Here is a 23,696-nt window from a genome sequence, read left to right as displayed (position 1 = left end):
CAGCATTTCATCAGTCAGCCTAAGAGGATCCTTCCCATTTGCTCAAAAGCAGTAAAGCAAATACACTGTATGGCAAACTCCATGCTTAGCAGCATGCTTAACTTCACATATTAAACAGACATCAATCAAATGGGTTTGATTACAAAGATCATTCATCACACCTTTTAAACCACTCTTTGTTAATCCTATACTGGTGTGCTGAAAAACAAAGAAAAGGAAGTCAGAGATGATCTTTTTGCACAGAGGCTGATTTCAGACCAGCACTCTTACCTGCTGTCACCAGCCTGATAACACTTCTAGCAGCTACTGTGTGACTGGTCCTGGAGGGTTATGAAGCCTCCAAACACCAGGTCTTTTCCAAGCAGTAAATGTACTATTAACACTAATTAGGTACCATAGCCATAGCCACAGGCATTTCCTCACTCATGGGCTACAAATACTGACATTTTATGGACAAAGATGATTTTTGCATTCTGATTTTGCCTGATGTCTCTGAAATCCCATGTTCCTCTCGTTGTTTGGTCTATACCTTGTTCCATGCCAGAATCAGCATCTGTCCCTAGGTGAGCTTAGAGCATAATGCCTATCCACACCTGGGAAAACATTTTACTTTTACACTAAAGCCAAACTATAAAGATGATGGGCATATTTAGGTATCTGTAGAATAGTTCTATGGCACATCTGGTAAAGCACTGCTACCTTCTCTCCAGCACCTGGCACTCCCTGACTGTGCAAGCACTGCACTGCAGGAAGATCTCTATTTCAGCCAAAGGGATTAAACAAGTGTGTTTGACCCACCTGGGAGCACAGTGTTCGTAGATAATCTAAAAGGCAAACTCAGATCTCTTCAAGGCCAAAGACTAGCTCAACTGCTGAACCAGCTCCTCCCTAGTGTCAATCTCTCACCCTTGTTCTCTAGAACAGACACCGTCCATGTGCGACAGTACAAGAGAGATCAAAGTCTTATGCCCATAAATAGAGTTCTGTGCTCACTCATAAATTAGAGCCTTTCCCAAGGTCCCCAGCATGAGGTTACACCTGGTCACTTCCTCATTTTTGTCTGCCCTCTATGTTCCACATAACTTTGTATAATTTAAGAATTAAACTTGAACACTATTTTATCTGACAGCTACATCATCTTTGATGGGCTTCAATTACTGTGAGATACTTGCAATCTGTTAGAAGAAACATTTGTGACGCACATTAACCAGTAGAAGCTCAGTGGCTGTGTATCAGAAAACCACAAGCAAGAGGCAGGTTGAAAAGCCTCCTGCCAAAATACCTACTTTTGCTGTGGCCACACTCTCAGTTCATGAGAAGCACAGCAGTGGATTGGTACTTTGTGGCAGTGAACACTTTTCTCTGTCCCCTTTTCAGTGGCCACAACAGTCCAAGCCAGAATTGACATTTTCTGCTGATGAGTCAGGGAGAAGGCATGAAAACCACAAGTTCTTAGAGCAGTACTTTTTATACGTTAAAACTTGATATCCCCTATGGCTGTCTCACCCAGGTTTCTCTTCTCTGAGTGATGACACTTGATTTCCGTGGAAATGGGACAGTTCACAGAAACTGAGTAATGACATCTCTGGGTACATCAGACTTCCTGCTCACTCCCAGTCACCTCACCAAGTGGCAGCTGGTTCCTTCAGCCACCAGATACTCCACCTTGTACAAGGGTCACTGGGACCTTTGTCTCTTTGCTGAGCTGGTCAGGCACACAAGACTGTCTCAAACACTGCTGCAGTGGAGAGAGTGTTAAAACAAATGGAGACTGGCAAACAGCTGATTGTAGGAAACAAGCTTTTCTTACTGGCTTTGTTTGTAAGTCTCGTAAGAGTATTTAAGGCCACCACAAGCCACATTACGAGAGCAAGGAGGGACGAGCGAGTTTGTGGCTTTAGTCTAACTGCAGGAAACCAGGCATTCTCTACCTCTGCCCCACCTATCTGTGATAGAAAAACACCTCTAGCCAAAATCTGTTTTTGTTTGTATTTCTAAAGACCATAACTACTTGAAATTCCTTTACTTTTACATTAAAATAAATAAATAAATAAATAAATAAGAAGGGAAAAAAAGTAGGAGTATCTGTGAAACGAAACTACAGTTTCATTTTGACTGCAGTGCATGACTGAAATTCTAAAGGGACTTGCAAATAAATGAGCAAAGCTTTACACACCAATCCGTCTGCTTGTACAGACCCACGCTTTTCCTGAGAAGGTCAAACCAAACAGGAGCAGAAATGCACGTGGTGCCGTCAGACTGTGTGTGTGCACGGCACCTACTGCTCCAGTGCCTCCGACATACAGTGACCAGACACATGTACGGCCATGGCCAGCCTATAATCTGGGCAGCACTCACTGCCCCCATTTGCTATGTAGGAATGGATGCGCAGTTGCCCAGTTTATGTCTAGTGCAGTTAATTCTGTCCCTAGTAGATGGCAGGGTGCTGTGTTCAGGACTGGAGTAACGCTGATAACACAGCAGCGATCCAGATCTTGCTGAGCAGCGCACACTGAAGCAAGGACGGACACACCATGCGCTGCAGCACGGACGCACGAGGCGCTGCAGCACGGACGCACCAGGCGCTGCAGCACGGACGCACCAGGCGCTGCAGCACGGACACACCAGGCGCTGCAGCACGGACACACCAGGCGCTGCAGCACGGACACACCAGGCGCTGCAGCACGGACGCACCAGGCGCTGCAGCACGGACACACCAGGCGCTGCAGCACGGACGCACCAGGCGCTGCAGCACGGACACACCATGCGCTGCAGCACGGACACACCAGGCGCTGCAGCACGGACACACCAGGCGCTGCAGCACGGACGCACCAGGCGCTGCAGCACGGACGCACCAGGCGCTGCAGCACGGACGCACCAGGCGCTGCAGCACGGACACACCAGGCGCTGCAGCACGGACGCACCAGGCGCTGCAGCACGGACACACCATGCGCTGCAGCACGGACACACGAGGCGCTGCAGCACCAGGCGCGCGGCGCAGCGCTCACCTCACGGCGCAGCTGAGGGCTGCACCGGCGCGGCGTCGCTAAGCAACAGACAACGGACGTCGATGTGACCCGCGCGGCCACTCCCCCACCATCACGTGACACCCCCCTCCTATCGGCAGCCGCTTTATAGGCACGCGCACGGCTCACTTCCTGTCCGACCATAGAGTTTGGCGCGGTGGTAGCTAGTGTGTCGACGAGGAACCCGGAAGCGGCTGCGTCTGGGGCGAGCGCGCTTTGAGCGGCTGGCGGCAAGATGGCGGAGTGAGTGACGTGGCGCTCGGGCGGCGGGGCCGGGTCTCCCGGCTGGGCCTACAGCGGGGTCCCGCGGGGCGCTGCGGGAACGTGCTGCCCACGGAACGGGGTGGCCCTGAGGGGCACTGGGGCACGTGCGTCCCGGTGGCGGCCCGGCGCTTCGTAATCGTTACCGTGTCATCCTGACAGGTTTCCAAACGCGACCCACGAGCCCATCAATGTCACTGTCCGCACCGCTGTGGCTGTTACCACCAAGCTGCTGCTGCCCACTCCTGCCAAACCCATCCTTCCCGTGCAGACCGGAGTCCAGGCACAGCAGGAGGAGCAATCCAGCGGCATGACCATTTTTTTTAGTCTTCTTGTATTAGGTGAATGATGAACTGGAAGTTTTTTAACCGCTCTTACGCGTGCTCTATATAGGAGAACGTAGGCTGACTTTAAAAATCATACAGTTACGTTTTCCTCTGGCGTTCTGTCAGTGAAATGGAGTACTGTACAGTCACAGGGGTTTAGAAGAGTTGGGTGTATAGCTGTGTTTGATTAACTGAGCTGCCCAAGCCCATGGGAAACTGAGGAGTGTTGCAGACCTTTAATGTTGATCTCAAAGTGCAAACAAGATGTTTAATTGGCTTCACATTCCTAATAAAGTACATGGTGTATGTTCATCCATGGGAATGATGCTGTCAGAAAGCTTCATGATGCTTGGATCTGTCTTTGAGGAGACATTTCAGTTTTGAATACTTCTAGACTGTGCCCAGATACTTTGTTACATAAGGTAATATACTGTGGGATTTGGATGCTCATAGGCTAGTCAGCATCAGTTTCTTCTATCTCCTGGGCTTCTAACGTTCTTACAAGTGCATGGTAACCTGCAGATTGCCATAATTATGTTAAAGTTGTTCTACATCTTTGGAAACACATGCACACACGCACAGGCATTCTGAATGGCAGATGCACACCCAAATTTTCTGCAAGCCTAGGCTGTCATCTTTCATTTCCTTAGTAGAATGTAGCTGTCCTACAGCCTGCTTAGAACAGTCTTGTAGTCAAAACTGTAACAGTAATGGAACTTTCACAGACAATTAAGGTTCTGTTTTCTTTTGTGTGTATATATAATTGGTTTCTCCTAAATAAAGCTATGCTGAGAGAGCTCTCTCTTTGGCAGACAGGTCATTGAATCTTCCTTCCCGTTGTCCTGTCTCCACGTACCACTGAAAAGAGTCTGGCCTCACCACTATGGCCCCACACCTCAGATATTTATAAAACTGGATTAGATCGCCTCTCAGCCTTCTTTTCTCAAGGCTAAACAGACCCAGTTCACTCAGCCTCTCTTGATAGGGGAGATGCTCCAGTCCCTTCACCATCTTTGTGGCCCTCCACTGGACTCTTTCCAAGAGTCTTTTTTGTACTGGGGAGCCCAGAACTGGACACAGTACTCCAGATGAGTAATGTTTTCCCCATGGTCGATGGCATATAAGAATTTCAGAGTATGTGCACCTCGTAGGTTTTAAAAGGGTTATTCATGGTAAAATTTTATTCCTAGGACTTAAGAACAGAGTTGTGATTTTTTTAATTTTATTTTTTTTTATTGTGTTCCAGCATGTTTACGTCCATGCGATAGCTTAATGAATCTTAGAAGCATCACACTCAGGATAGATGAACTGCCTGAACAAAAAAGAAAATAGTATGAAAGCCTATTGCTCATAGTTTGTTATGTGTTTTTTTTTTTAACTCTCTTTCACAGCTATCTGCATCATATTGGTGCATTTACTGATAAAATACCGACTTCATTTTTTACCAGAAAGCGTAGCTGTTGTTTCTTTAGGTGAGTAACTGACATTTTAGTATTGGTTTTGTGTTAATTCAGGGGCAGTCAGTATGATATAATTGAATAATGCTCACCTGTGTGTCAGTTATCACTAGAAAAGTGGCAAAGTGAATGCAGTGAAGAAAACAATGAACTCAAGGAATTAAATTGATAAGGGGGAAAAACAAACAAACAAGAAATAAACATGTGTACAGAGACTGGCACAGTAAAATGACACATATGGGCATTATAGGAATATCCTTACCTGGGTAGTTTGGCAACAACTTCCATTCTTGCCTCTGCAGTGTGGGAAAAGGCACTGCAGGGCTCCATGGCAGCCACACTCTGGCCTTCTCTTTCAAATGCTATATTTGTTTTCGTTTCAGCAGGATTATATCTGTATTTGAACTAGATTTGATCTATCTGGGGAGTGTAACTGTACTGAAAACTTGTCCTGGGCTGCTAGATTATTTAGCTATCACTCTGCTCGATACTTAACTATCCTTGAGGTACAGTGACAAGAACTCTGTGACATAAGAGGTGCCGCTCTTAATGATGATCAAGTGCTTGCCTAATCTGAGTTAAATTTGGAGCATTCCTAAGCCTGTGGATTTATTTTATGATAGTTTCACTTCTATAATGTTACTTCCAACTTACGTGTAAATGAGGAAGATATTGGACCAAATACATTGATTATTTTCTGTTCATCACATCTAATGTAATGTTTAAAGTACCTAGTTTAAATAACTCCAGGAAATAGTTTTCCACCTGCCTCTGCAATTTGGTTGCCAGGATCTGCATGTTATTTTTGCTTCTTAGTAGTAGTAAGTTTCATTGGCAGCCATTCTGAAAATACAGCACAAAACAGTTGTGTAGCTATAATCTTAACATAGTATGGTGGATTGTAATACTTACTGAGCAGTTATTTTTTTGTCTTTCTCTTGAGCATTACTGCTGTAATTTTTGGTACTTTCTTCTGTCATATCTATTAACTGCATTTTCACACAATTTCACAATAGGAGGAAATAAGCTTTCATGTGCTTGTAAGAATCTTGCAGTTTCAGGGAGACAGGAATCCAGGAATCTTCTGTCATCTTGCATGCTAGATTAATAAGACCTTAGAGCTGTGCCTTAAAGGAAAAAAAAATGCATGTTACCCAAGGTATAACCCCATGAATTCTAGTTAACTCTATTTAATGCAGATCACATCACATTGGATGCATATTAGAAGGTGTTTAAGCTTAAAGACTTGCAAGGTCATATTTGAATTTTAATATTTCTGTGCAGCTGAATAAAAGACCTCTGAGAAATCTATCACAGTGATAGATACAGAAACAAAGGTCTGGAATCGGACTAAAGACAGATTCCTTCTGACTCCTTGAAAGCAAGTGTTGACAGGCTAAGAATTATTTTCTTAACTTCCAGAAGAGATCTTGTTACTTTGCAGTTTTGACTTATCTGTTTGAAAAGGCATAGGGGAGAAAAGATCACAGTAGCCTCCAATCAAAGAGTTTGTAGCACCCTTCATGAAATTATTCTATACTCAGTATTTCTACATATATGTAACTATATTGTTCTGACGGTGTCTCCAGTCTGCTCTGAATTTGTTGCCTATTACAATGTTGATAAGTGCTATGATTTCCTTTAGATAAAACTCACTTCTGTAGAGAAGTCTTTGACTTTGCTGAAGCTGGTTAATGCGGCAGATAGCATTAAATGACATGAACATGTGCTATTGCACATTATTATTATTCATTATTATGAGATTCTTCAGAAAGAAGGGGCACATTTTATTTGAATGTGTTTTGAGGAGTTAACCCTGTTGCCTTTATAACAGTGAGCACAGCACTCTCAATAGGCATGTTCAGTATTTAGATATCTCAAGTGACAGTCTTTTGTGTAGAGAAGGTATGTAGTTATGTAACATACCAGAAACTAACATCAGACCCAAAAGTATTTTGTGCTTTAGGAATGAAAGACCTGCTGCTTTATGTTTTGCCCTGTTTAAACTTTTAAAATCTTGTTGACTGAGTTAATGGGAACAGTGATATGTTTTGTGATTATTTAAGAATGTCATCTCGTTCTTTCCTAGGTATCCTAATGGGAGCTTTTATAAAAATCATAGAGGCTCAGAAGCTGGCCAACTGGAAGGTATATTTGAAGCAGTTAATTTTTAATTGAAGAACAGTCTTTACATATTTAATATGACTGTTAGTAACATTAGTTTCTTTTTATGTCATTTCCAAAATTTATTATTTTATGCTCTATTTGGAGTTTTTAAAATAATCATGCAACTGAATGTTTGATCTTGCTATTCATTTGCTATGATTTATTTATTTATTTATTTATTTATTTATTTATTTATTTATTTTTCCCCTCCAAGATAATCCTTTTATGGTACCAAATCTATTTCTGTTAGAGAAAAAAGAGGGTACTGCACATCTTGTATTATGGAACAAGTTATAATAGAAAAAAATCTGCAGTTCAGTTATATATACTTATTGGCTAGATCTAGTCCTTTTCATCTGTCTGGAGTTAATTTCGGAGAATTTGGCTAGATAAAGCCTGGCATACCCTAAGTTGATTTGAGTTGGCTCTGCTTGAAGTAGGGGCTGGATTATAGACCTCCAGAGCTCACTTCCATCCTGAGTTGATGTGTGATGCTATGAGGTCTTCCCTGCCTCTGTGTGCAGCTACAGAGGCTTCCTCAGGGAGCCAGGATCCTGGCAGTAGCCTCTCCAAGAGATAGATACAGTGAAACAAGAGTTTTGCCACCTGTGGTTTATCCACAGCTTCAGTGAACATTCATTTAAGCAATTACTTGATTTAGGAGGCGCATTGTAATATTTCATTTTTACATGTTTACTCACTAGAAACAATGGATGGTGCAGCAGCTAATGTTTTTTAATTCTTAATTTGTGTCAGCTAGATTTGGCTTAAAACAGAAATGCAGCATTTTAAAATAACTTTGTTTTTATTAAATAATTTTAAGGAGGTCACATAAATAGGAAGGGAAAAGGAAGCTCAAGGTGTGTGCTCTCCTTCAAATGCTGTTTCTACAAACACGGAAAATACTGACATAGCAAGTGATTACCCAGTTATTTCTGGTGAGCACTGATCAGATCTGTAGAGGCAGTGGGTATGCTGCGGCTTGTTACTTGTTTCATTTGCTAGGGTAACAGGTCATAGATGGCATTATAGTTTTTTTTTTTTGTTTTTTTGTTTTGTTTTTTTGCAGGAAGAAGAAATGTTTCGTCCAAATATGTTTTTTTTGCTTTTGCTTCCACCTATTATATTTGAATCTGGATATTCATTGCACAAGGTAGGCCCTTGCCAGACACTTACATGTTTAAGTCTTGTTTGGAACAGATTCTGCTTTCAATTATTATAGTGAAATTTAGAATAATTGCACCAAATTCTACCATATTCATTGTCAGGCAAACAAGAATGCAAATTTTAAACTTCTTTGACCCAGAATGCAAAGAATGTTAAATGAGTGTTTGCGAGGTGACAGGCATTGCACAGAAGTTGTTCTCCTTGATTGAAGAGGTTTCTTACCTCACTGGGCTGTGTAAGGGCTCATGTGAAGAAGGAACACTGGGAAGGAGTGGGATCAGAAATGGAAAGGTTGGGGTTGCTCCATGTGTAAAGAAGGGGTAAAGTGAAAATGTTCTCACTCTGCCTGTGAAGCTGTATTTCCATGAATGTTTCTCATGGTGCTGGTTCTGGCAAAAACAGCTCTCAGCCGCCCTGTGTGCTGTATTTCTGTTTAAACTGTACTGCAGAAGAGGGAGAAAGCTGTGGGTGATAGTAATGATGTGAATTGCTACTGTCACTGAAGATGTTTCTCATTCAAAACTGCAAACTTAAGAAGTGGACTAGCTATTGAAAAGCCTTTTTCACATGCCCTTTCTACAACAGAAGATTCAACTGGTTATCTTGGATTTGGTTTGTTGTTCCACTACCACACAGAGGTGGTGCCCAGGATATCTTGAGAGCAGATAGTGTGCATCTATGCCCTGTCCTGGGGTAGCTGTAACCAAACTAGTGAAGTTTTGTCATCTCTGAAACCCAGCTGTCAATCAGAATTTAATTTACACACAAACATGAAACACGACTTTGCCTCAGTTCATTTGCACTAATTTATTTACTGTTACTGTGTTCCAGGGTAATTTTTTTCAGAACATAGGCTCCATCACGCTATTTTCTGTATTTGGCACTGCAATATCAGCTTTCATAGTAGGTGGAGGAATTTATTTCCTGGGCCAGGTAAGAATAACTACTGTGAAGTGCTTATATTTATTCAGCTTACTTAATGAAAGTCAATTTTTCATGAACAGACAAACACAGTGAAAGTAAATTCTTGGATCATGAAGTCAATTTCTCTACTATGATGCTAACACAGAGGCACTGTTACATAATCCCTTATATTTTTCATGTTAGAAGGAATTAAGATTTGAACTGAGTTTTACTTTTTTTTTAATTACTTAATCTTCCCATTAGAAGGCTGTACCAGAACCTGCCTTCTCTAACACTCATCTTCTAATTTCCACTATTAAGCTTATTTGTTCTTATGTTGACAGCTTTCTGTAGCTTCTCTGCTTTGGTATTTCTTCTTTCATTAGCTACAGGCATAGATGATAATGTATTCTCCGAGACTTCATTCAGTTAAGCCAAATAGTCCTTGCTTTTACCTTTGCCTCACACATTTCCATTCTTGTGGATGCCTTAGTTACTTTATTTACTTGTATCTGTTCCAGTTTCATCTGGCTTTTCCCAATTGAGTGACCAGAATTATAACAGGGTAGTGTTAGGTAACATAATTATTATAACTTATGAGTAGTATTTGTGATGTGATTAGTTGTTTGTTTGTTTTTAAGGAAATTAGCTTAAGATTTGATTAATACTTTAATTTGTAAAAATAGCAGCAAAAGCCAGTTGATTGTGATTTTTTTATTTTTTTTTTTATTTTGCCAATTCTTTCAGGCTGATGTAATTTATAAACTCAACATGACAGACAGGTAAGCTCTTGGAGAAATGGTGCAGTATGTGAAATGAAGCACTCATCAAGATAATGCTGTATAGAGAAAATATACTATCATTGGTCAGCTCTTCCAGTTTCAGTTTGGATTGCTTATATTCAATATTGTGTATTACACCAACAAATAGATAAGATACTTCTAAATTCTATTCTGACACTCTTATTTCCAAATAGTATCCTTACGCTCAGTGAGTTTTCCATCTAGGAAACATACTGTTTTTTAACTAACCCTTAAAGTGAAAATATGTAAATTTTGATTAGTTGGCATGATAATAGTATATGAAAAAGGAACTTCCATATCCAGACAGGGTCTCAAAGGAGATAATGAGGTTTTCAGTATCGATAGTATAGATTTGTCAAGAAGTTGTCAAAGAAGAATCTATTCAGGTTCATACCTCCCTGCAGTTAATTGGAGTTAATTCCTGTATTAATTGCTTATTTTGTTCCTCTATTCATTGTTAAGCCAAGTACAAGAGTTTTAAGTCAGACGGCGAGCAGGAAATGAGAGAAGTAAAACATGCACAAACAGAAACCTTCATTACTGGTACCAGCATTTGATTTTATACAGCTAAGCAGTCCCATTGCCTCTGTGTCGTCTATCTTGTAGCTGTTCCACTTAGATGTTGCTTTTTAACACTCCCAGGCAGATTAACACTATGCATATGTGATATGTGGTTTAGGCAGTGTCTTGTTTTTTCTAGCTTCATTGTAGTAAGGCATTGGTACTTGTTGAGAGCTGGGAGATATGTATTTTTCAAACTTCTCTTCCACCTGGGCAACAAAAATAATTTCTTTTGTTAAAGTTCTTTTTCAGGAGAAGAGAGCACGACTTTTCACTATGTGTAAACTCTGAGGCATATTTGATACTAACTGTTAATGTAAGCTTATTAGATATATATTTTTCTTTCATCTACTTTTCTTTTTTGTTGTTTTATATTCTCCCAGTTTTGCATTTGGCTCTTTAATATCTGCGGTTGATCCTGTGGCTACCATTGCCATTTTCAATGCCCTCAACGTGGATCCTGTACTTAATATGCTGGTTTTTGGAGAAAGCATTCTCAATGATGCAGTCTCTATCGTCTTGACCAAGTGGGTGCATTTTCAAATGTGCTACGGCTGTATGGAAACAGCAGCCACTCTTGTTTCTTTTAATTGGGTATTGAGATATATGGGAATTATTCCGTCTGTTTTTGGAACAAATAATGTGCTTTTGGTATAATGCTGATTATTTAGTTATTTATTTATTATTGCTGAGAGATCTGAAATGTAAACTGCATAGGCAGAAGAAAACAAATGGTTGTCTTTTTGCAACTCCCTCAGTGCCTCATCAAATTGACCCCAGTTAACTGTTTTTAACTGCAAGTTTATCAGCTATCTTTCTATCTTAGCATCTTGGCAACAGAAAACCAACATGGGTCCTTTCAGGCTTGCACAAAAATACACATTTTGCCAAATTTTTGGCTGTATCACCTTTATCACTGGCATTTACCCAGAATCACATTTCAATATGTAGGCTTACATTAACATCTGTGCAGTAGGAACTTAGTTTTACAGAGAAGGAGGGAATTGATTTATGCTTTACCTGTGTTGGTTGCACTCAGAGAGTTGTGATCAGCAGCTCAGCGTCCAAATAGAGACTGGTGATGAGTGGTGTTCCTCAGGGACTGGTGCTATTTAAAGTCTTTGTAGATGACATGGACAGTGGGCTCAAGTGCACCCTCAGTAAGTTTGCAGATGATGCCAAGCTGAGCAGTGTGGCTGACATGCTAGAGGGAAGGGATGCCGTCTGGAGGATTCTGGATGAGCTTGAGAGGTGTGCCCATGCCAACCTCCTGAAGTTGTACAAGGCTAAGAGCAAGGTCCCACACCTGGGTTAGGGCAATCCAAAGCACAAATACGGCCTGGGCAGAGAATGGCTTGAGAGCAGCCCTGAAGAGAGGGATTTTGGAGTCTCAGCTGATGAAAGACTGAGCATGAGTCAGCCATGTGCACTTGCAACCCAGAAAGCCAACTGTATCCTGAGTTGCAGGATACAGTTCCTCATTAAGAGAAGCATGACCACCAGGTCAGGGGAGGTGATTCTGCCCCTCAACTCTTGTGAGTCCCCATCTTGAGTACTGCATCCAGTTCTGGAGCCCCCAACATAAGAAGGGTATTGAGTATTTGAAGAGGGTCCAGAGGAGGGCCACAGAGATGATTGCTGGGCTGGAGCACCTCTCCTACAGGGACAGGCTGAGAGAGTTGGGGCTCTTCAGCCTGGAGAAGAGAAGGTTCTGAAGAGACCTTATAGTGCTCTTACAGTGCCTGAAGGGGCCTCCGGGAAAGCTGGGGATGGACTTTCTATAAGGGCAGGTAGTGACAGGAATGAACTAATAGCTTTAAATGTAACCGTAGTCTTTCTGTGGAAGACCATCAAGGCTAAGAGCAGTCAAATGGAACGTCAGTTAGAAACTACATCTTTTTATTCTATGAAAATCTAAGAAATGTATTCCTGAAATTCAAAGGCATTTCATCTCCTTCCTCATAAGAGGTTCTTTGTTTTCCTCCCATGACCTTCTTGACTCTTATTCACACCCAAGTATTTGATGTGGGACCTCCCTGTTGGTTTGTTGTTCTCTGATCACGTGATCTGTCTTTCCTCTTTCATACTCAGAGCTTTTACCATGGAAAATGTGCTTTCAGAGTTTGAAAACTGTTTTGTAACATTGGGCATTGTCGTAGCCTATTTACACCAATCTGAGAATTCTTCAGGAGAGCAATTTTAGATTTCCAGATTGTTAGCAGAAGTAGCTTTCCCTTTAGGGATTACAATAAGATTTGATGTAACAACTTTTGACGTTCCTTTTGCTATATGTATCACAGTAAAAGCCTTTTAAGAGTGGTAGCAACAAAGAATAAAGCCTTTTTTTGTTGTTCCCAAAAGCTGTTTGGCTTTTTTGAGTCAAGGCTTACAATTTACAACTACTTCATTTATATTATTACTTTTTATTATATCCAGTACTGCAGAAGGTTTGACAAGAGAAAACATGTCAGATGTAAGTGGATGGCAAACTTTTCTACAGGCGCTGGGATATTTCCTTAAGATGTTCTTTGGCTCTGCAGCACTTGGAACGCTTACTGGCCTTATTTCTGCACTAATATCCTTTTTAAACACATATAAATTGATTATCTCCAACATTCAAATAGTATTTCCTCTCCCCTATTGTCCCTCATTCCTTAGGGGATATTTCTTAACAAAGACCATTATGTTGGTTGAGGACTTCTCATGTTCATTTTATTCTTACATTATTGAGCGTGGGTATACATTAAGAAGTTACATTAGATTATTTTTCTGTATGAACATAATAAAGGTCTGAAATGCTGTATGGTAGCTTATATTATGTGCAATGGAGTGTGATAAAATATGGCCGTTGTTTTGTAAATTCAAACTAAATTAATTCAGTTTCAGTATTGAAACAAACATGGCTCCTTGTTTACATATGTAGAACAGTTAGTTAAAAATTTAAAAATGTGTCTTTTCCCAATGGTTTTTGGGTCAGACCAGCTCATTTATCTGAATGTATTCAGTTCGCTGAAGGTAGATACTGTGCCATTTGGTTTTGTGTTGAGTTTTATTTTGCCCTTTCCACTTGCATGAACTGGTCGCTAAATAACCCAGAAGCTTCTCTGCTGAGATAAGGAGGGATGTTTGTTTAAGTTGGGCACTCATGTTGAGAGTTTGCTTTAATGTTAACACTGCATTCGCTGTAGGTAATTTTTTGTTCTAGGCTCGTGCAGCAGCTGCTCATGTCATCTGGAACATACTGTTAAGCACTTTGTAAATAACAAGAACAGAGTATCTCATTAAGTACAAACATGTTTCTTCTTTTGGTTCATTAGCCTGACTCCATGAAGTTTTAAATTACTCCATATATCACAACAAAAGAGGACAACAGATGCTAAATATTTCCTTCACTGATATGGAAATGATACCAAGACAAAGGAGAAAGCAGCTCATTTGCCTTATTACAGGTTTTGTGCCTCAGAATACTAGTTTTTCCACAAATGTGCCAAATTTCAATATAGAAAAAGAAATATCTTAGTGGTTGCCAGCAAATAAGCCCAACTGAAGGTTGTTGCTGGTTCACATCCATGTCACAGGTGTATTAGCCTCTGAATTTTTGCGCAGATTAACAGGAAGCCAAATTTGCAGCCCTAGACTGATGTCCACACTTATGACTTACAAATGTAAAGTTTCTAAAATAACAAAAGGATGTTGTGTGTTTTGTTTTGCTTAAAAAAAAAAGCAAATAAACCAACCTACTATTTTGTTTTGTTGTTTCATAACTCTACTCAGTTTTTTAGAAAGCCTTTACTATTAACAGTTCTCTGTAGAGTACTGACAATAGTTTTGAAGAAATTTCAAAGACTGAATGCACAGAGAAAGATCCCCTCTGCATGTCTGGCATGCTGCTGTCAGTACTGTATAGGTAGCAGACTTGCTGGCTTTGTTAGCTATTCAGCAGATAAGTACATTAAGCGTCACACTGTTTTATAATGGAATGATATAAATTTTAAAAATTGCCTTTTCCATAACATTTTTGTATGCACGTGCTAAAGCACATTGATTTAAGAAAGACCCCATCTCTGGAGTTTGGGATGATGATTATCTTTGCTTATCTTCCTTATGGACTTGCAGAAGGTATCTCGCTCTCAGGTGAGTAGCAAAACAATTATTTGCAAATTTCTCTGATAAGTTTGAGTGTTTGTTATTTGTGTCTAAGAGTGTACTGCTGTTTTTGCACAATCCTCACTACCATCTCAAATGATATCCTTCTCAGATGTAAGCCTGTGCAGCAGACATGGAGATGTTTAAAACTTCCTTTAAGATATCTAGCTCCCTATGAATAGTGAACAATTGGCAGCATCTGTGACATGTCTTGAGCAGTTAGAAAAATAGGTTGAAATTTAGGTTATTTCCATAAGTTACCCAGCACTGTGAAGCAAGGCAGATGGAAAATTTGCTAGCACAAATAAAAGATGCAAGAATACAATGAAATCTGAGATGGCTCTTCATGCCTGTGGTACCAATTGCTGTACATCTATCCAAACTATGTATGTCACTGGGGCAACCCTACTGCATAGTGGTAAATCTTCCCGTAACTGATGGCTATTATTAATCTGTGAAATAACCTGCAGTAGCTACTTCGGTGTCCTGTCAGTTGGAAGCAATGGACATTGTGCACAGTAGCATTCCTTACAGGCCTTATTCATCAGGTTGTACTTTATAAAAGGACATTCGTGCCCAGAATTCTTAAATCCCAATAGCTTTTCTTGTTCTCAGTCTGATGACAAATTGCAAGTATACTTGTGCAGTGCTGTTCCTCCTTGACTTTTAATGACTTGGAGCACCATGCTGGAATGGATTCAACCCAGCCCCTGTTGGTCTCATTCTGCTTCTGGTGGAATGATTGGGACTGACTGATCAGCAGGTGGAAATTAATGACTTTTCTGGAAGAATGAAGTTATACAGTCCTCTAGCCCCACTACTATCAAATTGTTCTTACTCCTTTTTTGATCACATCTGTCTGCCTGTGAAAGGTAGGAAAACCTCTCAAGAAACAGTTTATTTCCTTCACTTTTATGGAAAAGCAGTGACTACAGTGATTTATATTAGGTTGCAGTTGACCTATTTTGGATCTCTTAGTATTCAATATATTCAGCAGAATGACGTCAGCGTGAATCAGTGCTAAGAGACACCTTGCTCATTGCTTCAAAAGTTTTTGCATTAGTATCGAGTGTAAGCATACACCGTATTTGCAGTTTAATTAATCTGTGTTTGATTACTGCATTTTATTTACAGGTATCATGGCAATCCTATTCTCTGGCATCGTGATGTCCCACTATACACACCATAACCTCTCTCCTGTTACGCAGATACTAATGCAGCAGACACTGAGAACTGTTGCTTTCATGTGTGGTACGTGCTACCTCAGATATATAATATATCTAATATAGTATTGTCTGACTCATGTTCCTCTGTAAAAGGACTGCTTTTTTTGTGCACTGGAAAGTCAGGAAATATTTATTTTCTGCACCATATATAGTAACTTGTAATGGGAATACAGAAGGTTTTATTCATGTATTTTTATTGTGTATTTAAAATGCGACTTCTCTTTTTCAGAAACGTGTGTTTTTGCATTTCTTGGCCTGTCAATTTTTAGTTTTCCTCACAAGTTTGAGATGTCCTTCGTCATCTGGTGCATAGTAGGTATTTCTATCAAAAATGTTTAAGTATTTTTCTGTGGTGTTTGTGGAGAAAAATAAAACCTTGCACTTCAAATATTTTAAACTATTTGTTAGATTTTATATATATGGTTTTGTTTTTTTTTTAAATAAAATATACTGCTATAATTGTATTTATTGCTCAAAGTTAATTGTTACTGATAGCATGAAGTTACTCTTTCTGTTCTTAGTGCTGTAGTTTATGTATAGATCAACCTGATTTAAGGGATTCCAGTTTACTGTTATTCTGAGATGCTAATAAGGAGAAGAACCTTGTTTTTTTGATTCATTAAAATAATCTCAGAAGTCATTTCCCTCAGAAAAACAGTCCTGAGTTTCTATGCATTTTTAGCACCATATTTGTGTGAATTTAGTCCACATGTTACTTTCTCAAAACTTGTTACTGCCCATTTTTTGACTCTATTCTCAATTCCTTCATTTGTATTTCAGAGTAGCTTTTGTTTCACGTGGAACTTATTGACATATTTTGCTATCATAATTATTTAACTGAAACATGAAAAATGCATTCTCTGTGCAGACTGGAAAGAGGGAAATTTCTAGTCGCATACATCAATGCACACTAGTTTGTTTTAGCCCATGGTCCGAGGAAAGAATTGTTTTCTACAATCTACTGATAATTTTATCAGCGTGGAGAACTGCTCTCACTGCATTACACGTGTACCCAACTTCCTTACCTAATATATATCTAAGGTGTGACACTTCCTTCTAGCATTGCCCTCACAGCTGTAATGCAAATTGAATAATTTGGGGGTGATTCATAAAGGAAAACAGCAGAGGCCTTCAAGAATCCTGCTGACTAATTCTAGTATATTTACCTTGTCAAGGTATGTTTGTTGTGGAGCATACTAAGTAGCACTATTGTGAGTAAATGTTTTTCTGAGTTAATTTTCACTGCATTCATCGATTATCAGTCATTAAAGTAATAGTACTTTTTTGTTGCTTAGATTTGTGGTGTATTTTACAGCCATATCCAGTAAAGTGCTAAGGAACTGAATTGCATGCTATTTGTTTGGCTTCTGTCTTTTTTCTCTGAGGAACTGCTCCATGGGAGGCAATAGAAGCATTGCTTTGGCTGTTAGCAGCTGTGCCAAAAGAACAATTAAAGGAGCTGAACTGAGGGAAACATACCCAAAATAATTATTGGTCTCCCTGGAATGTTTTCTGGGTTTCATTTATTTATCAGAAATAAAAAAGAGTCTGGCCAGTGACAAGTCTGATTTAAATTCAGTTAAGTAGACAGAATGCTTAAACTAACTGGTGCTGACCTTGTTTTTGGTTTTTGTTGATTTAGCAGCACACCTATTTATGAGACTTACGGGTGGAAAGGGTGTATTCTGTTAGTTGGTACAAGCTAAACGCAGTGCAATTTGGGTTTATGTGACCATAACACATCAAGCGGTCTTTTGTTTTGGTTTTTGTTTTTCAGGTACTCGTTCTGTTTGGCAGAGCAGTGAATATTTTCCCCCTTTCCTACCTACTCAACTTCTTCCGTGATCATAAAATCACCCCTAAAATGATGTTTATCATGTGGTTTAGTGGTAAGTCACAACTCAAACTATGGAGGGGACTGGGAAAAAGTGTTTTATTTCTCTTTCCTTGTGTGGGCTGTTTTGGGTGGAACTGGTTTTCTGTCTGTGGAAAACTGAACATTTGCACTGTTCTCAAACCCAAGTGCAATTAATACGTTCTCTTTACCTTTTGTTTTAGAAAACAATGTAGTATAGATCTCAAGTAAAACTTTTTTTCAAATAATCTAATTTTCTAAAGATCAAACAGCTCAGTTTGAAAAGCAGTATCTCTGATTCATTTTAAGATGATAATCAAATAATAAATAAATGAGCACAGGATAGGATCATAAAAATATTGAAAGTGGAGGATTCCTGTTAACAGAGTGCTAGGGACCAGCACTGGTGCTGATTCACTTGATTCACTCTTCACTGATTTATTCTTCTCTGCAGGTTTACGTGGTGCAATTCCCTATGCGCTCAGCCTTCATTTGGGCTTGGAACCAATAGAAAAGCGTCAGCTCATTGGGACAACTACAATCATCATAGTGCTGTTCACAATTCTGCTGCTGGGAGGAGGAACTATGCCCCTTATCAGACTGATTGACATTGAAGACTCTAAAGCACGCAAGAGGAACAAAAAGGACATTAACCTTAGCAAGACAGAGAAGATGGTATGTTGTTGTTTTATTCAGATATATATATATTTTCATTTTCAAAGAAGACTTGTATGGTATTTTTTCACTAAAATGTGAAACAAAATTAATGGAAGCATGGTTAAAAAAAAAAAAAAAGCCAAGGAGTAGCATTTTAAAGTATCTCAAAGAGCTTGGTTAGCATGGACAAAAGTAACTGCTTTGACAAAGGGGTGAGAAGCTTTGTCTCTTTATTCGTTCTAATTATAAATGAACCTATACACATTAAAGTAACTTTAAAACATAAGGCAAATGTTACAGGACAGACTGAGTCAGAGACAGACAGAAAGTAGCTAGTATAGTGTGAGTCAAGAATTAATAATAGGAGGCAGATGGGAATTATTTTGAAAAAGTGAAAGCAGAGGCCTCAAGAAGGTGGTAACAACAGCAGCACTGTGACTGGGCTTTATTTTAAAGCAGATTCTGGCTTTAAAATAATCAGAAATGCTGAAGAAAACTAATGTCCAGTCTGAAAACTGATCTGCTAATGACAGGAGTACATGAAGTATCATGGAGCATTTTTCCTCTTTTGGTTCCAAACCATAAAACAATGCATGCAGAGAATTGTTCTGTGGATCTGAAAAACAACTTCTCTTGGGATGAGGCTTTATAAAGTTTGCAATCTTCAAAATTAGCTTACTCTGTCTATGGAGTAGGTGTGTATAGAAGGAGTGCAGGTCATGTGGTGTGCTCTAATATAAGGCTTTTTTTTTTTTTTTTTTCCAGTGAGATAATGACACAAAAGCATTGTTTGCTATATATACTCATTGCCTAGATTATAAGAGAAAGCTAGCACACTAGAAATCCCTTCTTAACAATAACAACAGTACAGAACTATGGAGTATTTTAAGCCTTTTGGCATGAAAAAAGAGAGTAAGTGACTCTGGGAATCAACAGCTGGACAGATTCATGCAGCTGTAAGCCCTCATACACTGAAGTGATTATTTCCATTTTGTTCTGGCATGGGAATTGTGAAAAGGGAGACAGCAGAAGGGGGTGAAGCAAGTGGGAGGAAATAACTACCTTTTTTCTCAGGTTATTGCAATATCTCTGATATTTCTAGGGGAATACCATAGAATCCGAGCATTTATCAGAGCTCACAGAGGAGGAATATGAAGCCCAGTACATAAAACGCCAGGACCTCAAAGGGTTTATGTGGCTTGATGCTAAGTATTTGAATCCCTTCTTCACCAGAAGACTCACACAAGAAGTAAGTCTTTCTTGTTTTCTTGAAGAAAAACTGTGGTAGAGTTGGCTCTCATTTCTCTCTGTACTATTCAAGGGTTATAGTGTATACAACTTCTGCACAAGCAGAAGTAATATAATGGTAGTGAGCCATTTAATGCCTTACTCGTGAATATGTAGAGCAGCTGTAATTAAAAGCTGTGCTGTAAAATTGCTGGATGGATTGAATGGAATCTTCTCCTGAGTACAGTTTTTCGCTTCTAATTATGGACAAAGATTGCAACCTTCTTTTTTCTGGGTTTCTTCACTATGAGGTGAAGAGTCTGAAACTGTAAATGCAAAATGACACCTGGCTGAACACGTAGCTTAACACTGGGTAGCTCTGAGAGGTGTGAATACTATCCCATTTTCACTCCAGACCTCAGAAGCCTAATATTCCTTAGCTGCATAATTCACTTTTTTTTTCTTTTTTTCTCTCTAATTTGAATTAAGCATTTTTGCTGTGAGATGAAGATGTTAAGTATGTATATCCCATTTTCCTAGTCTGCTCAAACATATGATTTTTCTGCTATTTTATGCTTTCGAAAGAACACTTCAAGCACTTTTCCACAAAAGCCAAAGGGTTTTATTTTTTTTTTTTTTTCCTTTTGCAAAACAAGGAATGAATCAGGAAAATCAAGAAATGGCATTTGGTTTGTAATTGGTAGCCAAAAACACAGGCTGCCATCGAGACTGCAACCAAATGGTAGAGAAGTATGTGAATTGCCAAAGCAGGTCGCAAGCTTCCTGCTGTCTCTGTGAACATGTTCAGAGGAGTGAGATTCGAAAACATGCCTTCTATGTAATTGTTGAAATCCATAGAGTAAGACTGTCTAGAAAACAAAGAAAAATCTCTCTCAAAAGTATAATCCCTGGAAGCAACTGATGGCCGATCAAGCATTCAACGTGTTTTGTACACTTAGAGACCAGAAACAGATTATTTCATGAGGAGTACACTTAACTCATAATTCTCCTTTGCTCTCTGACAAATAAGTTGTGTTGTAGCTCAGTGACGGTGTTTTCTTGTGCCTTAGGACTTGCATCATGGGCGCATACAGATGAAAACTCTCACAAACAAATGGTACGAAGAGGTACGACAAGGACCCTCAGGCTCTGAAGATGATGAGCAAGAGCTGCTATAGCAGACTGGGGAAGGAACACGGGGAGTTTATCATTAAATTCACTCTCTGAAGTCTAAGTATCAAGAACATAACTGCACAAAAGCTTCTGATTTTGGGCATATCTTGTGCTATCTGTTTAAACATCAAAAAGCTGATCTACTTTGCTTGGTATTACTAGTCAGTGACTGAGCCCCTTAAATGTCAGACTCTAGACTGAATGAAGAACTTTTCGGATTTTACATCACAGCAAATTTAATGCAGCCCATGGAAAAAGTATAAACATCTGCCATGAAATAGTAATGTTGTTCAATGTGGGTCCTATTATAAAGCCTGCTGTGAATGTTTGAAGTATAGAGCCATGGTATGATGGTAAAATAGGTTGAGTTGCAGCTTGGTTTTTTTTTGTTTGTTTTTCTTTTAAAACATTTACCAATTCTCATGGAGAAGGCTGACAGCTTAAACTATGAATTTGTTTCAGCACTAGTAAGGGAATTTGGCTGGAATAAATCCATGATTTATGAGACTTACAGAATCAAAGAATGATTTGGGTTGAAAGAGACCTTAGAGATCTTCCAGTTCCAACCTCCCTTGTCTCAGGAGCATAGAAGGCCACAGACTTGCACATTTTGAATCCAGAGAATATCATTACCTTGACAAACAGCAGATGCTGCACACAAAGAAGAACCTCTTAATACTTCCATATTTTTGTCATATAAAATTGTCTTGATATCTATTTAATGGGATGTTTTATTTTTATATTCTGAGATGTCGTCATGATCAGTACTGTGGATTAGACATGACTTGCAAGAGGTGTGGGGATAGTATGACATTAAAACTGCAATTTCACATGCCATTCTGTAACACCTTTTTATTTTGCTAGAGAAAGTTGCACTTGGTTTTCTCTAGTTGGTAGTTGCTCCTTGCTGGCACAGTGACTTCAAGTCTAAGAAAGCAACAACTTTTCTTTTGCCTAAATCCAGGAAGGGTTCCTAACACTCCAGAACTCACTAGCAGACTTCTTGAATTCTAGTGGAATCGAAAGCAACATTTTCACCGTCGTTAGTTTGATGAATTAAGTGTGCACATGGGGAAGGAGTCTACAAAAATGTTCTGCTAATGCTGTTTCTTAAGCAGTGTTTCAGTTTTTCTACTTTGTGTAGTATGTTTGCTCAAATTACATACACCTGAACAGGCAGCAAGGCTTGCTGTGTTGGCCATGGTTACAACACACAGTACTTTGCTGCAAAGGCTGATCTGAACTCATTAGTTATTTACACAATCACTGTTGAAATGTTAAACTGTGGTTCTACATGTAAATCTGACATGCAAGTGCACATGTTTGTTTCTAAAAGCAAGAGTCATTTTTGGTCTGCTTTTGTTACTATTTTTGTTTGTTTTTTTGTTTGTTTGTTGTTTTAAATCAACTGCTTACCAGCTGAGAAAATTAAAGACTATTTGGAATCCTAAACCTGTGCTGTATAACATATACATGTACAACATGTTATATGACCTGCTTTTCCTTATTATCACTGTTATTTTGAAGAACTGTGCTCACTGTAGAGCTAGAAAACACACTGGGCAAGGTCTGAATGAGACACAAAATCAGCTTTTGGTACTGACCAGAAAGGAATTAATGCTTGGTTTTCTCTTTAGAAGAGGATCTGTATTTTTCCTTCATCCTTCCAGATGACAGATTTAATTACGTTTCAGTTACGTATCAGAATTAAAACGAAGAGATCAAGGAAGGTGCACAAATCCAAGACATGGTGCTGTGAAGGGTGTGAATGTGTGTTCAGGTTCTGCATTATAAACATATCGTTTATATCAGTGCAAGGAGGACTGTTAAAAATTCTGCTCAGAGAGAATCTCTGTGCTGTCAGTGCTAGCAGACGGACTAAGCTGCCAACTTTTGAGGCTTGTTTGTCTGCTGGAGGCAAGCATGTGTTATCTCTCTTGTCCTTTGTCCTGTACCAGCTGAGAACTTGCATGTGCAAGCCAGAATGGGGAGCTGGTAAGGCTGTGCTGCCATGAGGCCGACACTGACCTGTGCAGATCCCTATTTCTGTCCAGTACAGGAGTTTCTCTTGTCAGCAGGAGCTGTACTTGAGTTTAATGTTCCATACACTATTACGCTAAGCATATGGTGCTATGTCACAGTCATGCTGAAATAGCAAACATGATCTAATTTCTATTGTTATTCTGAAACGAGGCACCTGCAAAAGGAGTGAGGTCTTATCAGCACATCAACCGTTTGTGATTTCCACCGAGGTAAAGGGATCCTTACCGCCCTCTGCTGTTAGTCAGCGGTAACACGGTGACATCTGATCGTTTGCCGAGAGTAGTTTTATAAATTAAATGGAAGCAATGAACTTATACAGCTAGAATGAAAGAAATCACTCCGAAGCAAATAAACTGGAGAAAACCCTAGGTCTTTTCATTAAAAGAAACTATCCTGAAACTTAAGAATCTTAGATTTGTCAGAGCTTGGAATGAAGATAAGTTTGTCTTCCCTCAACAAAATATGCGCTAACTTCCATACTTTTGAACCAATAGAAGAAAAATTTGCCATTATTTTAGTGACTGATTTTTATATTTACCAATGCATTTACTTATGCCAGTCCTTTCCAATTTAGGATTTCTTAATTTTCTTGCTTAAGCACGTTGCTTCATCTTTCTGACTCAATTGTCCTGCAGTTACCTTCCTTTGATCTTTTCCTATATTATCAGAACAATAGGAGACTCTGGTCTTCTTTCCACA

The 23,696-nt window shown here is 39.5% G+C and overlaps 2 protein-coding genes across 7 annotated transcripts in view; one reads left to right on the top strand and one right to left on the bottom strand.

The window, feature by feature from the left end:
- B4GALT5 (beta-1,4-galactosyltransferase 5) overlaps window positions 1-3,104 on the bottom strand; it is a 40,005-nt gene extending 36,901 nt beyond the window's left edge. Inside the window, exon 1 of the mRNA XM_032448601.2 lies at window positions 3,009-3,104. The gene's annotated coding sequence lies outside the window, so the exon portion shown is untranslated. The remainder of the gene's footprint in view (window positions 1-3,008) is intronic.
- A 114-nt stretch (window positions 3,105-3,218) lies between these two features.
- SLC9A8 (solute carrier family 9 member A8) lies at window positions 3,219-22,406 on the top strand. 6 transcript variants are annotated; one of them, XR_014935854.1, is made up of 17 exons: window positions 3,219-3,269; window positions 3,450-3,628; window positions 5,005-5,085; window positions 7,160-7,218; window positions 8,306-8,389; window positions 9,235-9,336; window positions 10,054-10,088; window positions 11,054-11,197; window positions 13,107-13,245; window positions 14,699-14,804; window positions 15,951-16,067; window positions 16,272-16,354; window positions 17,103-17,217; window positions 17,820-17,931; window positions 18,352-18,572; window positions 19,657-19,803; window positions 20,852-22,406. XR_014935854.1 is itself a non-coding variant. In XM_015882114.3 (16 exons), the coding sequence occupies exons 1-16, from the start codon at window positions 3,262-3,264 to the stop codon at window positions 20,957-20,959; spliced, it is 1,725 nt and encodes a 574-aa protein (XP_015737600.1). In that variant the 5' UTR covers window positions 3,219-3,261; the 3' UTR covers window positions 20,960-22,406. The 6 variants fall into 6 exon arrangements, 5 of the variants coding, with proteins under 5 accessions (XP_015737600.1, XP_085376001.1, XP_085376002.1 ...); XM_015882114.3 differs by lacking the exon at window positions 17,103-17,217; XM_085519875.1 differs by lacking the exons at window positions 5,005-5,085; window positions 17,103-17,217.
- The last annotated feature ends 1,290 nt before the right edge of the window (window positions 22,407-23,696 follow it).

Source organism: Coturnix japonica, chromosome 19 (genome assembly GCF_054131305.1).
Source record: "Coturnix japonica strain WE chromosome 19, WE-NBRP24, whole genome shotgun sequence".
NCBI lineage: Eukaryota > Metazoa > Chordata > Aves > Galliformes > Phasianidae > Coturnix > Coturnix japonica.
The sequence above is the reverse complement of the archived record's forward strand: the minus strand, read 5'-3'. Positions and strand labels throughout refer to the sequence as shown.